At 41.8% G+C, this 16,796-nt stretch overlaps 1 protein-coding gene across 3 annotated transcripts; it reads right to left on the bottom strand.

Annotated features, from left to right (window-relative positions):
• Nucleotides 1–3,233: 3,233 nt before the first annotated feature.
• On the bottom strand, nt 3,234–14,989 carry LOC310934619 (beta-taxilin-like). Of its 3 annotated transcripts, none has more exons than XM_083898385.1 (11): nt 14,875–14,989; nt 13,133–13,364; nt 12,980–13,049; nt 11,583–11,668; nt 11,298–11,447; nt 9,220–9,414; nt 9,010–9,129; nt 7,663–7,737; nt 6,396–6,488; nt 5,442–5,537; nt 3,234–5,343 (listed from the first exon to the last, which is right to left on the bottom strand). In XM_083898385.1, exons 2-11 carry the CDS (start codon nt 13,355–13,357, stop codon nt 4,501–4,503), a joined length of 1,953 nt encoding a protein of 650 aa, XP_083754511.1. In that variant the 5' UTR covers nt 13,358–13,364; nt 14,875–14,989; the 3' UTR covers nt 3,234–4,500. The 3 variants fall into 3 exon arrangements, with proteins under 3 accessions (XP_083754511.1, XP_083754510.1, XP_083754509.1); XM_083898384.1 differs by lacking the exon at nt 7,663–7,737 and adding an exon at nt 7,786–7,860 and having other exon boundaries at nt 13,133–13,367; nt 14,875–14,933; XM_083898383.1 differs by having other exon boundaries at nt 13,133–13,367; nt 14,875–14,933.
• Between the last annotated feature and the right edge of the window lie 1,807 nt (nt 14,990–16,796).

Raw genomic sequence — 16,796 nt, 5'->3', positions numbered from 1 at the left:
GTACAAACAGCCCTTTGACATGTGTCAATAAAGTTTTTTTTGAAGCGCGCGGCCTCCTCGAGTTCAGTGCTACGTAGGTTAGCTTCTGTTAGCACTCATTAGAACTCACTCATTGAACATTTGGTGACAATTCTACAGCCATAAAATCAAAATAAGGGAGTATATTTCTTAAATAACAAAAACATATCGGGTTCTACAGAACAAAAAGAAAGAAAAGGTCCAGCAGGGGGCGATGCAGAGGGTTTTGATGGTCGATTTTTGTAAAAAAAAATAAATATTTTTTTAAACCATAAATATAACGAGTCAAAAAAGGATCCAGCATGAAGACGTGAGATTAGAATTTAAATGTGATGCACAGTTTGTCAGGGATCACCAGGATTATTGGGATTATCCTTTCATTCATTTAATTTCATGCTTTATCTTTAAAAAACAGGTGTGTTTAAATCTTCCAGGTCGACTCGAGGGTTCATTATAATTTTGCGTCACGTGGTGACGGTGACGAATAAAAACGTGTTATTTTTGCTGTGAATTAATTCACTTTTAATCTTCTAATATGTTCTGTTTTCAGCGTAGTATTAAAGCTATTTATTATATTATATTTAAATGTAATTATGCTGGACGTCGTAGGCGAGAGGACGAGACAAAACGGCTAATAAACTCTGTGTATGTGTGTGTGTGTGTGTGTGCGTGGGCCGTGATGTACTTCCATGTGGCAGCTGGAGACGAGGCGCCTTCGTGTGTGTGTGTGTGTTCTTGTACCTGCAGCATACTGAGGACCAGTGAGTGTTTTTAACCAACAAAGTGAGGTCGTTTTTACAAAGTGAGGACATTTTGGCTGGTCCTCACTTTGTTTTCGTTGAAATCACTTCCTGAGATTGTAAACAAGCTTATATGTCTGTTTTTTTTTTTTAAACAGAGGTTCTCAATTTGGTACAAGAACCTGGCTCCACCTGCAGACCTTTTACGGTACTGCACCCAGTAGTTCTTTATAGATGAATGAAGTAGATATTTGTAAATGTGTTGATTTATGGAAGTGGAAATGCTGGTCCTCAGTATGCGGCAAGTACAAGAATGAATGTGTGTCTGTGTGTGTGTGTGTGTGTGTGTGTGTGTGGGCCTCATGGACAGACGGACACACTAATCGTCTGTAACAACAAATTAAAGGTCGATGCTTCGTTTTGCATCTTCTTCACCAAAACAGCTGTTTTTCTTTCAAGTGGAGTCAGCGTCGTCTGTGCTGTGAGCGCCCACTCACTCTCCCACACCAAACCCCGTAGAAAAAATCAACGATTTTAACATCACAGGAGTTCACAGGAGTTGTTGATCCACTGCTGCCTCCATCGCTAAGTTCAATGTCTTATTTTGTCAGTTCGGCTTGTCTCGGCTTCACTCAGATTTACCTCAGTGACGCAAAGTGACCACACGAGGCAGCAGTAGACCAGCAGCTCCTGTGTCCCTGTGATGTTAAAATCACTGGTTTTCTCTATGGGCTTTGGTGTGAGAGAGTGAGTGGTTTACAAAACTTCAGTTTCAAGTGACTAAAATATGTTTTTTCCTTGCCATGTTTTCACTGAGCGTGAGCCTCTTTGTCTTGGGCTGGTTCTCAGCAGCAGGGGGCGCTCACAGCACAGTTCCACATTCGAGTATCAGACACTTGTGGGTTTTGTGGGAAATTGTCGTCTCCGTCACTCTAACACAAAGAGTCACAAGAGGCCCCGCCCCCCCCTCTGTGTTTATCGAGCGACATTGATTTTTCTTCTCACTTCCCCCGAACTTCATTTTACGCTAGAAGAGACTGATGTGACCTGGAGCTGGAGCTGGACCAGACGGACCTGGACTCATGTACGAGAGGAGATGAGAGTGACGTCGTCGTCAAAGTGTGATAATGAGTCTGTGGAAGACGATCGGTCAGCGAGTGAGATGTTTGTGACGCTGCAGAAGAGTAAACAACAACAACAACAACAAGTGAATTTAACTTTAACTCTTTGTACTTTTGACTGAAGACTCTGTCTGTGAATGTTTTCATCTTAAATAAAAACTACGATGTCTTTAAGAACACGTTCACGTCTTTATCTTCACTGTTAGACAGACTTTAACGACAGGAAACTGAAGTTTGTAAACCACTCACTCTCCCACACCAAAGCCCATAGAGAAAATCAGTGATTTTAGCTCACAGTGGACACAGGAGCTGCTGGTCTACTGCTGCCTCGTGTGGTCACTTTGTGTCACTGAAGTATGTCGAAATGAAATATTTCCAAAGCCGAATTTTGCAAAATCAGTCATTGTAAGTTAGTGATGGAGGCAGCAGTGGATCAACAACTCCTGTGTGTTGTGATGTTAAAATCACTGGTTTACTCTATGGGCTTTGGTGTGGGAGAGTGAGTGGTTTACAAACTTCAGTTTCCTGTTGGAAAACCTAATCAAATCTATGTCAGTTTAACTCTATGATGTCTTTAAGAACACGTTCACGTCTTTATCTTCACTGTTAGACAGACTTTTACAACAGGAAACAGAAGTTTGTAAACCACTCACTCTCTCACACCAAAGCCCATAGAGAAAATCACTGTTTTTTGTTGCACAGAGGTGAAGAAACTGCTGGTTTTTCTCAAGTTTCTTTTGAGGACATGGATTCATCAGCTGTTTTGTCTCCTGTTGTTAAATTCAAGAATATTTTCTTTTAATTGAAAAACAAAAAAAAGTTCAAAACCTTTGAATCTTAAAAAACTAAATAATCCAAACAAAACTCTTTTGGACAAATGAAGCAAACCCGTAGTGTCAGTAAATGTCTCCATCTAGTGGTCAACAGCTTCAACTGCGTTATGAATTTCAAAACAAAGCTGTGTCTTTTATGGCACTGCAACATCAATTTTTTCTATTATTATTGAATAACGGTCCTTTACGTTTAAGTTCATGACCGTTTCTATGGCGACAGTTTGTCCGTCAGTCTGTGACCTTCTAGTCAAAGTGTGTGTGTGTGTGTGTCCTCGTCCTGGTGTCCTTGTGAGGACCGTGACCTCAGTGTGAGATGTGAGGACGCTTTTGAAAAGTCGTCAGGTTTCAGGACGAACTCGACCTCCTCGTGTCGATCATTTACAAACTGACATTTTTCTACTGACGAGGAGATGAAGACGAGTTCACGCTCAGTTCTCTCTGCGACCAGCAGGGGGCTAACCCTGCTACTTCCCTCCTGACTATGAAAACACCGACACAAAGAGAGGAGGAGCGTTCAAACGTCACCGTCAAAAACATAACTTTATTTGATTTTATAAATCGTGATTCAGATCGACGTCGACACTCGCAGACAAATGTGTTGACGTTTTTTCTTCAGCCTGTTTTGAGCAAAACTTTATTTAAAATAATGGACAAAGTGTCGGGGAAACACTTTATTAGCAAATACAAGATGATGTTTAGGAATCACGTGACTGAAACGATCGGCTGCAAACGTCTTTATTTCCCTGATTTCTGCGTCCTCGTTTTCTCTGGACGACGGTTTGTGGCTTGTGAGAATCGGCCCAAACTCCTCACGTAATCTCAAACGAGCATCACCGGTTGTCGTCTTCTTGGAATACGTGATTCAAATTAGGATTGAATCCGGTTCATGTCGGTGCTTCGCGTTTTTCCCGCCGTTGACGCGTTTTTCCCTGAGAAAAACGCTGATGTGAAGATCCAGAAACTTCGTCCGGAGATACATTGCGGCGAAACAAAATAAAGATTTTATCCTTTTACAAAACACACACACACACACACACACACGTACACAATTCCCAAATAAGCACACACACTCGGGGGGGCGGAGCCTAAGGGTGAATTCCAATTCCTTTCTTAACCCTCAATCTCAAAAATGTTCTCCCTCTAGTCCAAGTTCTGTCCCGATTCTCAGAAAAATTAAGTTGAGGGTCAAGTTTAAGGGCTGTATCGCCCTCAATATTGAGATTTTCCAAGACCACCCTTGGGAGCAAGGGCTACCCAGAATGCATTGCATGTTTTGCAAAGATAACAAAGATGGCGTCGAAAGCAGCGAAACGAGTGCGATACAAAGTATTAACAAAGTATTTTCTTTGTTAATAGAGATATAAAAATGATCTTAGTTTAGGCCCATATTATGGATTACTGACGTCATTGTTGCGTAACATTTATTTTATATTTTACGATCTTTTGTCTTTACTTTTCAATAAGTCGTGGTGTGTGGTAACTGTCAGCTGAATATTTGTATGAGTATCATCTTATAACTAACTGACAACCTAATAACTTGACTGACAAACGGATCAGAATAAATAATCCTGACGTAAATGTGTTCTTCTTCTTCTTCTTCTTCTTTTTTGGAGTTGACAGACCGGACGCAGCTTTTCCCGTTATTCTGCCCCCTACAGTCTGAAGACGTATCTGCATTTAAGGGGTGTCCCATTTCTAAGTGACAAAATAACACCTCAACACTTGGTTTTGAGGCCAGTTGGCTTGAGATTGAGGGTTATGATAGGAATTGGAATTGGCCCCTAAGCTCTAGCTGGAGTTCTTGCCGCCCTTCTTCTTCTTCTTCTTCGGTGCCTGCTTCTTGTTTGAGTTGTCGGTGTTTGCGGCAGCGGCGGCAGCAGCAGCAGCTGGTTCATCTGTGGTTCCAGCAGAAGGTGGAGCAGACGCTGATGTTGTTGTTGTTGTTGTTGTTGTTGTTTCTTCTGATCTCTTCACCGCTTCATGGTCGTCCACCTGGACCACAGCGTTGTCCTCACCGGGCTTCTCCAGTGGTTCAGCCTCGGATGGCAGCTGCTGCTGCTTCTCCTCATCCTTCTGCTCCTGCTCTTCGACCTGAACTTGTTCTCCTTCAGGTTCTCCTTCAGGTCCGGGTTCGGACGTCTTCTCCTCGGATGTTTGAACCTCCTCAGCTTTCACGTCCATCGCCTCCTCGGGGATAGAAACCTGCCCTTCTTTGGCCTGACCTTTGGCGCTGATTTGGATAAACGCCGTCGCGTCTTCTTCTGCCTCGCCTTCTCGCCCTCCGTCGTTGCGAGTGGGCGTGGCCAACAGCGCCTCGGCAAACTCCAGCAGCTTGGCCTGCTCCTCCTTCAGACGAGCCATGTCCTCTGTCAGGACGGGGTCCCTCTCCTGGAGCTCCTGGATGTCGGCGTCGGTCAGGAGAGCAATAGGTTGGTCAAGAACATCTGCACGGGTGGGTTCCTCGGCACGAGCGACGGCTAAGATCTTGGCCGGCAGCTCAGAGTTGGTGTGGCGGACTTCTTTGATCTTTTCGTAGAGGACCTTCCTCTCCTGCTGAAGGATACGACAGAGCTTCTCAAGCTTCTCGATCTTCAGGACGAACACCTCGTACTGTTTCCCTTTCTCGGCTCTCTGGAGGACAAAAAGGTCGAAGACAGACGTCACGTTTGGGGTTTTTTTTTTTAAAAAAGAGAACGTTTTTCTTAGCGTGAAAAGTCGGGCGAACAAACCTCCTCGATCATGTCGGTCAGAGCCTTGTTGCAGTTCTCGAACCTCGACTTCCACAGATTTGACTCGTCCTCCATTTTCTTCATCTTTTCCGACATCTGCAACGATAACAGTTTGAAGAAAGTTCTGACAGATCAGCTGCTGAGGTGAGGAACGTTCATTCAGAATTGGTCATTTTCAGTTTCCCGTTGGGAAAGTCTGTCTAACAGTGAGATAAAGACAGGGCCGGCCCAAGGCATAAGCAAACTAAGACGCTGCTTAGGGCCCCGTGACCACTAGTGGGCCCCCAAGAGCATTTAACGCAAAAAATCAAAGTTTGGATTACTGTAGTTTATTTAGAATTTTTCTCCCCATTTTTACCAAAGATTTTTCACAATTGTGATTATTTAACTTTATATTTTATTTATAAACCATTTTTATGACCTTGTTCCGGGTGCCTCTGTTGATTTACACTATTATGTAAGTATTTCTTTGATTTTATTTGATTTTATTTGTTTATTTTGTAAAAGTAAAATCTTTGTATTATAGGAGTGTATTTTGAATCCTCCCCCCCCCCCCCCCCCCCACAAAGGTTGTGCACATTTTTAAATTTTCAGACCTTAATATCTTAATATTTTATTTATAAACCGTTTGGTTTTATGTATCGATTCTCATTCTCACATTTAGTTTTACAAGTGTATTAATATTCGTGACAGAGTAGAATAAGTAGAACACCTTTAGTATAGTAGGTGTGTCAATGATCAATAATCTTTGTTATTGGCAGTAACAACAGGGCCCCAAAACCAAATTTTGCTTAGGGCCCCATGGAGGCTTTGGCCGGCCCTGGATAAAGATATCGTAACTTAAACCGACGTAGACTTTATTGCACAAGTGCACTCTGTTCAGTTGGATAAAAGTATGTTTTTGCTTGTGTGTCAGCAGGGGGCGCTCACACCACAGTCGTGCTCTCCACTCACGTTATCCATCTCCTTCTTGAAGCGGACGTAGATCTCGTTGCTCTTGGCCAGCGTGGCCTGAAACTCGTCAAACTTCTGGGCGTAGAGCGCCAGCTGTGGGCAGAGAAGGAAACTGTCAGGTTTTGATCAGAAAATATAAAGATATATATATTTTTGCTTTGATGCTACTTTCAACAAACTGTCGCTCTGTGTTCTCTGGGGGATTTTTGACAGACTGTAATGTGCTACGGGGAGTTAGCATGATGAGCTAAGAGGCTTGTTGTTGTGTATTCAAACGTGTGTGTCAGAATTTGTTTTTATAAGAATAAAGTTAAATGAATGTGAAAAAGAAAGGTTACTTTTCGATTCTGCCGCGGGAACGTTTCTCTGAAACTTTAGCGCTAAATGTACGCGTTTCTACCGAATAAACGTTTACGTTTGCGTCTTTCTCTCAGGCTGACGGGAAACTTTTGGAAGTTTGTAAACCACTCACTCTCCCACACCAAAGCCAATAGAGAAAATCAGTGATTTTAGCTCACGGGGAAACACAGGAGCTGCTGGTCTACTGCTGCCTCGTGTGGTCACTTTGTGTCACTGACGTAAATCCAAATTAAGGTTTTTAAAAGCCGAATTCACTAAAATCAGTCATTGTAAGTTAGTTGTAAGGCAGCAGTGGATCAACAACTCCCGTGAACTCCTGTGTGCTGCGATGGTAAAATCACTGGTTTTCTCAATGGGCTTTGGTGTGGGAGAGTGAGTGGTTTACAAACTTCTGTGGGACGTAGATTTTATCGAGTTCTGTGGCTCGAATACATTTCTTTTCTTGTATTTTCACTTATTTCCACAAACAACACGACGGCCAATCAGCGTTGAGGTTCTCTCTGGACGTCGCGTACCCGCTAGCATCCAGACGCCGCTCGTGGACGTTTATAATTGTTGTGTTTGGACACGTTAGCTCTTCTGGAAACGTCTGCAGAGGAGAAACCGTCGTCTTCCAGCTCCACACGGGATCGCCGCTTCCCAAAGTTAACGGTGAAACTCGCCATGAGGAGAAACCGTCGTCTTGTGGCGGTTTCACAACAACCACAAGACTACGGTTTCTCGTCTGCAGAGGTAAAGCGCAACGATGCTTTGGCCGATGGCGGAAAAGAAATCTGTTTAAAACGCGGCCGGCGCTCCCATCGCGTTGGGTGTGAGCACAACATAAGCGTGAGCCTCAGGTTCTCAGCAGCAGGGGGCGCTCACAGCACGCCGTAGTCGTACGTTTGCTCTGTCGGTGCGTATTCACCTGTGCCTGCATGACAGTCGCCTGCTCTTTGAGTGTTTTTGCCTGAAGTTTCCACTCAGCGGCCTGAACCAGTAACTGGTTAGAAGAGAACAGACAGAGCCACGTTACAAACAGCTGCTTTACCTTCTTCTTCATGGTCAGCTCCTGCTCCTTCATAGCGAAGCATTTCTTTGTTTTGTCAATAGCCTCCCTAAGCAACTACAGTGACAGAGACAATACACAGTCAATCTGAGCAGACGGTTAGCCTGGTCGCTAACACGCACACATTTCTGCAAACCACAAACTGAACACAACCGTGTTTGTATGGACTTTAGACTATTGTCACATGCAGTTTGGACTTCTTTTGATTTCTAGTTCTGCCTCGTTTGTCTTTTGTGACTTCCTGTTTTACTTTGTAGTTTTCTTTTTGAGCCGTCATCTTTTGCCGTTTTTCCATCGTACAGTTCTAACTCCACTCGTTATTTTTCTTTTCCATCGATGATAGAACCTACTCTGACGAGGTTTCAACGCAAGCTAGTTCCCAAATCTACTTAGTTTGAAAATCTACTTAAAGTTCCAAACTCTACTTAAAGTTCCAAAATCGACTTATAATTCCAAAATCTACTTAAAGTTACCAAATCTACTTAAAGTTCAAAAATCACCTTATAATTCCAAAATCTACTTAAATTTACAAAATCTACTCAAAGTTCCAAATTCTACTTAAATTTACAAAATCTACTTAAATTTACAAAATCTACTTAAAGTTCGAAAATCTACTTAAAGTTCCAAAATCTACTTATAGTTCCAAAATCTACTTAAAGTTCCAAAATCTACTTATAGTTCCAAATTCTACTCAAAGTTCCAAATTCTACTTAAATTTCGAAAATCTACTCAAAGTTCCATATTCTACTTAAATTTTGAAAATCTACTTAAAGTTACCAAATCTACTTAAAATTCCAAAATCTACTTAAAGATGGAAAATCTAATTATAATTCCAAAATCTACTTAAACTTTTAAAATCTACTTATAATTCCAAAATCTACTTAAAATGATTAAATCTACTTAAAGCTCCAAAATCTACTTATAATTAACGTAAAGAACAGAAGTGTAAAGTATAAAAACCGCCTTAAGTTTAATCTGGATCTGATCCAGATTACAGAGTCATGTGACCCAGGAGTGAAACATTTGATATTGATTTTTTCTTTTTTCACATGAAAGGTTAGAAATGTAAAAATGTCAAGTTTCCTGGTGGTTTGCAGAAAAACAACATCTTTATTGGTCTTTATTTGAGAGCAGGCTGTGATCAGGACAGCGAGTCGAGGGCAGAACACGTGAGTAAAGATGAACCTGTTGGGGAAACGCACTCACGTATTCCTTCTCGCGCTTGTGTTTCTCCTCGGCGGCGGCGAGCAGAGCGTTGGCCTCCTGCAGTTTGGCGTCGGTCAGTTTGTGCTGCAGCTCGCGATGTCTGTCGATTTTCTCCAAACTCTGAAAAAAAACAAAAAACCACGCTCGTCGAAAAAAACCTTTCCGTCGCTGCCGTGAAACAAACGAACCTGAGCGGCGCTGCGGCGTCACCTCGTCCCTCAGCTCACACTGGCCCATCAGACTCTCCAGTTTGTCGCTCAGGTTGGCGTTTTCCCGACACAGTCTGTCGTTGCGGGCGCTGTGCTGCTCGATCTGAGCCCGGATGTCGGTCAGCGTGTTCTGGAAGTGACCGGTGATCTCGTTCCTCTTCTGCTCGTCCTCGCTGCGACACTGAAGCGTCTCCTCCTGGAAACACCGACGCTCACTGTCAGTGCTGTGACTTTTGGAAGCTCACTCACTCACTCTCCCTGCACCAAAGTCCACTTTAACATCGCAGCACACAGGAGTTCACAGGAGTTGTTGATCCACTGCTGCCTCCATCACTGAGTTATAATGACTGATCTACTTAAATCTACTTTAAGTTCTAAAATCTACTTAAATTTTCAAAATCTACTTATAGTTCCAAAATCTACTTAAATTTTCAAAATCTACTTAAATTTTCAAAATGCAATTATAGTTCCAAAATCTACTTAAAGTTTTAAAATCTTCTTAAATTTTCAAAATCTACTTAAATTTCCAAAATCTACTTAAATTTTCAAAATCTAATTATAGTTCCAAAATCTACTTAAAGTTTTAAAATCTTCTTAAATTTTCAAGATCTACTTATAGTTCCAAAATCTACTTAAATTTTCAAAATCTACTTAAATTTTCAAAATGCAATTATAGTTCCAAAATCTACTTAAAGTTTTAAAATCTTCTTAAATTTTCAAGATCTACTTATAGTTCCAAAATCTACTTAAATTTTCAAAATCTACTTAAATTTTCAAAATGCAATTATAGTTCCAAAATCTACTTAAAGTTTAAAAATCTTCTTAAATTTTCAAAATCTACTTATAGTTCCAAAATCTACTTAAATTTCAAAAATCTACTTAAATTTTCAAAATCTACTTATAGTTCCAAAATCTACTTAAATTTTCAAAATCTACTTAAATTTTCAAAATGCAATTATAGTTCCAAAATCTACTTAAAGTTTTAAAATCTTCTTAAATTTTCAAAATCTACTTATAGTTCCAAAATCTACTTAAATTTCCAAAATCTACTTAAAGTTTTAAAATCTTCTTAAATTTTCAAAATCTACTTATAGTTCCAAAATCTACTTAAATTTCCAAAATCTACTTATAGTTTTAAAATCTTCTTAAATTTTCAAAATCTACTTATAGTTCCAAAATCTACTTAAATTTCCAAAATCTACTTAAATTTTCAAAATCTAATTATAGTTCCAAAATCTACTTAAAGTTTTAAAATCTTCTTAAATTTTCAAAATCTACTTATAGTTCCAAAATCTACTTAAATTTCCAAAATCTACTTAAAGTTTTAAAATCTTCTTAAATTTTCAAAATCTACTTATAGTTCCAAAATCTACTTAAATTTCCAAAATCTACTTAAATTTTCAAAATCTAATTATAGTTCCAAAATCTACTTAAAGTTTTAAAATCTTCTTAAATTTTCAAAATCTACTTATAGTTCCAAAATCTACTTAAATTTTCAAAATCTACTTAAATTTTCAAAATGCAATTATAGTTCCAAAATCTACTTAAAGTTTTAAAATCTTCTTAAATTTTCAAAATCTACTTATAGTTCCAAAATCTACTTAAATTTCCAAAATCTACTTAAATTTTCAAAATCTAATTATAGTTCCAAAATCTACTTAAAGTTTTAAAATCTACTTAAATTTTCAAAATCAACTTAAATTTTCAAAATCTACTTATAGTTCCAAAATCTACTTAAATTTTCAAAATCAACTTAAATTTTCAAAATCTACTTAAATTTTCAAAATCTACTTAAATTTTCAAAATCTACTTACATTTTCAAAATTTACTTAAAATGTGTGTGTGTGTGTGTCACCCTCAGTGTGTTGTAGTGTGTGTGTGTGTTGTAGTGTGTGTGTGTGTGTCACCCTCAGTGTGTGTGTGTGTGTCTGTGTGTCACCCTCAGTGTGTTGTAGTGTGTGTGTGTGTGTGTGTGTGTGTCACCCTCAGTGTGTTGTAGTGTGTGTGTGTGTGTGTGTGTGTGTGTGTGTCACCCTCAGTGTGTTGTAGTGTGTGTGTGTGTGTGTGTGTGTGTGTCACCCTCAGTGTGTTGTAGTGTGTCTGCAGTTCTCTACACAGATCCTCCAGTTTGCTGCGAGCTGTGACGCTGCTGCGACGCTCGTCCTGCAGAGAAGAAAACTGCTGCTGCAGGTCAGTCAGCTGGTTCTGCTCACAGCGCCGCAGGGTCGCCTGCACACACACACACACACACACACATGCACACACACATACAGGAACACAGGGTTTGTTATAAGGTCGTGTTTGTGTCAGGGTGAAAAAGACGTGGAGAAACAACAACAACAACAACAACAATAACGTTGGTACCAGTTCAGAATATTTCCTGAGCAGAGTTTCCAGTTTCTCCTCTGATGACGACAGTTTGTTCAGACTCTTTGTGACGAGAGACACGTCTGCACATGAGGAGAGAGAGAGAGAGAGAGAGAGAGAGAGAGAGAGAGAGAGAGAGAGAGAGAGAGAGAGAGACACCTGTAATCTGTCTTCATTTAGGAATTTAGGAAGAAATTACAGATTTTATCGATAAAAAATCTACGTCAGTTTATGTCTACGATATCTTTAAGAACACGTTCACGTCTTTATTTCACTGTTAGACAGACTTTTCCTTGTGTAAACTGAAGTTTGTAAACCACTCACTCTCCCACACCAAAGTCCATAGAGAAAATCAGGGATTTTAGCTCACAGGGACACAGGAGCTGCTGGTCTACTGCTGCCTCGTGTGGTCACTTTGTGTCACTGAGTTAAGTCTAAATTAAATATTTTAAAAGCCAAATTCACTAAAATCAGTCATTGTAAGTTAGTGATGGAGGCAGCAGTGGATCAACAACTCCTGTGAACTGTGAGTGAGTGACTTTGGTGTGGGAGAGTGAGTGACTTTGGTGTGAGAGAGGGAGTGACTGGTGTGGGAGAGTGAGTGACTTTGGTGCGGGAGAGTGAGTGACTTTGGTGCGGGAGAGTGAGTGACTTTGGTGTGGGAGAGTGAGTGACTTTGGTGTGGGAGAGTGAGTGGCTTTGGTGTGGGAGAGTGAGTGACTGGTGTTGGAGAGTGAGTGACTTTGGTGTGGGAGAGTGACTTTGGTGTGGGTGAGTGACTGATGTTGGAGAGTGAGTGACTTTGGTGCGGGAGAGTGAGTGACTTTGGTGCGGGAGAGTGAGTGACTTTGGTGTGGGAGAGTGAGTGACTTTGGTGTGGGAGAGTGAGTGACTTTGGTGTGAGAGAGTGAGTGACTTTGGTGTGAGAGAGTGAGTGGTTTACAAACTTCAGTTTACACAAGGAAAAGTTTGTCTAACTGTGAAAAAAAGGCGCGAACATGTTCTGTAGACATCGTAGACTTAAACTGACATAGATTTAATTTGATATATTTCCGCTAAGTGGCTTAAAACTGAAGTTTGTAAACCACTCACTCTCCCACACCAAAGTCCATAGAGAAAACCAGTGATTTTAACATCACAGCACACAGGAGTTCACAGGAGTTGTTGATCCACTGCTGCCTCCATCACTATGTTCAAATATCTTGTTTTGTCAATTCGGCTTTTGAAAATCTTAATTTAGATTAACCTCAGTGACACAAAGTGACCACACGAGGCAGCAGTAGACGAGCAGCTCCTGTGTCCCTGTGAGCTAAAATAGCTGATTTTCTCTATGGGCTTTGGTGCGGGAGAGTGAGTGAGTTCACAAACCCTCTGACTTTGTCCTCCAGTCTCACCTGTCTCCACGGTAACTGTGGCGTCGTCTCTCGTCGTCTCCAGCGTCTGTTCCGTCTCTGACGCGGCGTCCTGAAAACCAAACGTGAAAAGATTTATTTACCTTCTCACAGAAATCGCAGCGATCGTTGATAAATAAATAAACGCTGACTCACTAGTTTGTCCAGGAGGTCGGCGGTGGAGCCGTACGTGTGCATGATGTCATCGAGCCGCCTGCTGAACTCTATCATTGGGTCAAAGAAGTCAGAGGCGGAGCTAGAGGCGGAGCCAGAGGCGGAGCCACAGGCGGCGGCGGCGTCCTCGTTCTCCTGGTCCACGGACGAGGACGAGGTGGACATCATGACGTCCAGAACCTCTGCTGCTTTCACTGACGTCTCCATCCTCACGCTTCTGGAAACCAGAGGTTTGTGAGGACGTTCACTCATTCGTGGTGTGTGTTCTTGTACTTGCGGCCTACTGAGGACCGGTGAGGGTTTTTAAACCAACAAAGTGGGGACATTTTTACAAAGTGGGGGCCATTTTGGCCGGTCCTCACTTTGTTTTCATTGAAATCACTTCCTTAGGTTGTAAAGGAAAAGCTATTCTCTGTTTTTAACCAGAGTACAAACACACGCTTTCCAGCACTGGTGTTTCACACACTTTTTTCGCTCTGGGGCTCCACCTGCAGACATGTTACGGTACTGCACCCAGTAGATGACATTCATGAAGTAGATATTTGTGATAATTGTGTTGATTTATAAACTGGAAATGCTGGTCCTCACTTTGTCTGCACTTTTACCCGGTCCTCAGTATGCAGCAAGTACAAGAATGTGTGTGAGTGTGTGTGTGTGTGTGTGTGTGTGTCGAGAGGCTGTTTATCCTCACAGCTCTGTTGCAATGACGCCTGCCACTGTTATTGTATCTAGTGAGTTAAAATTAACACACACACACACACACACACACCTGTTGTGGTCTCATCTATTCTGAGAGCATCCAAATATGGTCGAACTGCCTGACACACACACACACACACACACACACACACACACTAACTTGTTTTTATTACTTAGTGAGGACACCTCATAGACATAATGCATTTCCTAACTCTAATCCTTTAACCTTTAACCTTTGACCTTTGACCTCAATCCAATTCTCACTCTAATCCTAAAAACCAGGGTTTTCACCCTGAAAAAAATAAATTTAAAGACGTGAAAAAGACGTCACAAAGACACAAATACAAGTGAACACACACACACACACACACACACACACACACACACGTTTATGTAGCTCAAACGTCGACCCGTGTCACGATGACGTCGCCACCGTCAGAGCAACGTTAGGCTCCGCCCACAGTGACTCGCAGCCAATCGCAGCCCTTCATCAGAACCGCCTCAACTTTCACCCAACCGACAAAAATAAGAGTGAAGTAAAGTGAGTGTAATTTTAATAAAAACAACAACATCAACAACAACAACAACAACAACGTGTTGAAAAAAATCAAAGCTGCTTTTATCGTTTAAATGTCAACAACAAAAACTTTATATTCATTAAAAAAAGACAAAGAAAACAACTCAATCTCAGCGAGATGAAAATACGTCACGCGACAAAAACGACCGATAACGACAAAGACGTCGCTCATGTTTGCTGCGGCGAGCGACCGTGACGAATCAACTTTCACTCACGGCGGCCATCATGGAATTCCTTCATGTGTTTTCCTTCTCAGCGCTGACAAAACCCATGTAATGAGGTAACGTTGGGTTCATGTATGTGAGTTAAAAACCACACACACACACACACACACACACACACACACACACTTGACTAACACGAGGGTTAACACAAGTTAATAAACGCATGAATAAAATAAACGACAAACGTTATATCGAAGAAAACGTGAAAGTAAAACAAGTCTTACCGCGAACAGTGGAGTCAAAGAGAGGAGGTGAAGAGGAGAACGACGGAGACGGATGAAAGAGGAGGAGGAGGAGGAGGAGGAGGAGGAGGAGCCAACGACAGCTGACCCCCAAAATAACCTGTGTGTGTGTGTGTGTGTGTGTGAGCTACATAAAGCCCTGCTCTCAGATCAGCGTCTGTCATCGCCTACGGAGTAGCTAGCAAGAAGTGCTAATAGCGACGTAGTGTGCGATGTTGTTTAAAATATGCGACTTTGCACCGGCCTCGTGTAAAGTACCTTTTAAAGGGAGCAAAAGTACAAGTATGTTACCAGAAAGTCACTTTTTGTTGTGATATTACTTCAGTAAACGTCTTGAAGTATAAGACGTTTACTGTGCTTAAAGGTGCATTATGTAATAAATCATAAAATCCTCCTAATATGTCACAGAGACTCAGGAATAATCTTCATATAACAAACTGAACTCACCAACAACAACAGTACAGACAAAATATTTGCATAAAAAAAAATCTTTTGCAGACTGCAAATCATGTTTACGCTTTGAAATCATGTGGCGCCACCTACCGCCGTCTACCAATCATTGCAGTCAGTAGAGTCTCAGCTGCCGAGCGACCACGGGTTGCCAGTTACGTCAGAAAACCAAACCTAAAAGACCTCGGTGTTTTGAATTTGAATGTAGTAACCGTCTTTGGCCACATTCTTACATGTGGCGCCTTTAAGTATCAAAAGTCATTTTCTGATATAAAATGTAAAGTAAAAGAATTGAAAAAAAAAAAGTGAGGAGTCAGGATTGAGCCATGGTGGATCAGTGGTACGGCGAGTTGTCTTTCAACTGGAAGGTTGTGTGTTCAGTTCCCGGTTCTGCTCGTCTAATTGTGTCCTTGAGCGAAGACATTTAACCCCATGTGAATGAGTGAAAACTATAGTGTAAAACAATGTAGTATGAATACAGACCATAATACCAACTCATCTTCTTCACATTTTATTTGGTAGTAACGAGTAACAAAGGTTGCGAGAGGAAGTCTTGACGCTTCCCACAAACGGGTTTTTGTTTTGGTCAAAGACGGTATCCGTCAGGATCACCAGGTCCCTGAACACGAAACACTAAACATCACTAAAGGCCACATTCCGACTATGTAATGCGTTATCCGACTGCGTAACCACGGGGAGATCCCTATAGCCTTCATAGTTCTCCGACATGGTGCCGAATACGCACTGCAATTTCCCGCCCGATCAGTAGGGGTCGCTACGCAAGGTAGCGGTCTGTGTCCCGGAACGCAGTTTTAACATCATTTGGGGCGAGAAATGAGCCATTTAGAGGGTTTGTGTATTAAGATATGACGTATTTATGGTCTAGCAGCGACGTTGTCGGCGGTGATCAGCTCCGCCTCTGTGGCCGGCACAGCAGCGTCATCTCGGCCTGTCCTGAGGACCAATCACAGACTTTGCCGTCTCCGTTGTCCCTTGACGGAGTGACAGACAAAATATAGGCTCTCCGGCGACGTAGAGGGGTCTCCGTAACCGACGTAGAGCACTTTACGCAGGAGTATAAATTGGGCTCGATGCTGTGTCACCATCAGGGTACGGTACGGTTTGGAATGGGGTTAGGTTTTCGTCCTGGGTCAGTCCTGGGTCTGAAGAGTACCTTCACGTGGTAGGCGGGGTATGGACTGTTCCTTCAACGCAATTCAAGCTAGTCCAGTCCCCGACAGCCAACCGCAGAAGATGCCTTGACTTGTGAAGAAACACCGGTTGCAAATGACTGTCGTGGATGGAGTCAGTCTAACCATTTTACTCTGGTACCCCAAAGGAAGGGTGCTGAAAAATGGAACAGTCGGTGGTTGGGTATATTGGGACAATTCCTCATGGAAACCATAAAAACATGTACGGTACTGTACCTCGCCAAACTGTGAGGGATAGTTCGG

The sequence above is a fragment of the Microchirus variegatus genome (genome assembly GCF_963457635.1).
Source record: "Microchirus variegatus genome assembly, chromosome: 12".
Lineage (NCBI taxonomy): Eukaryota > Metazoa > Chordata > Actinopteri > Pleuronectiformes > Soleidae > Microchirus > Microchirus variegatus.
Note: the sequence above shows the minus strand (reverse complement) of the source record. Positions and strands in the feature narration are given on the sequence as shown.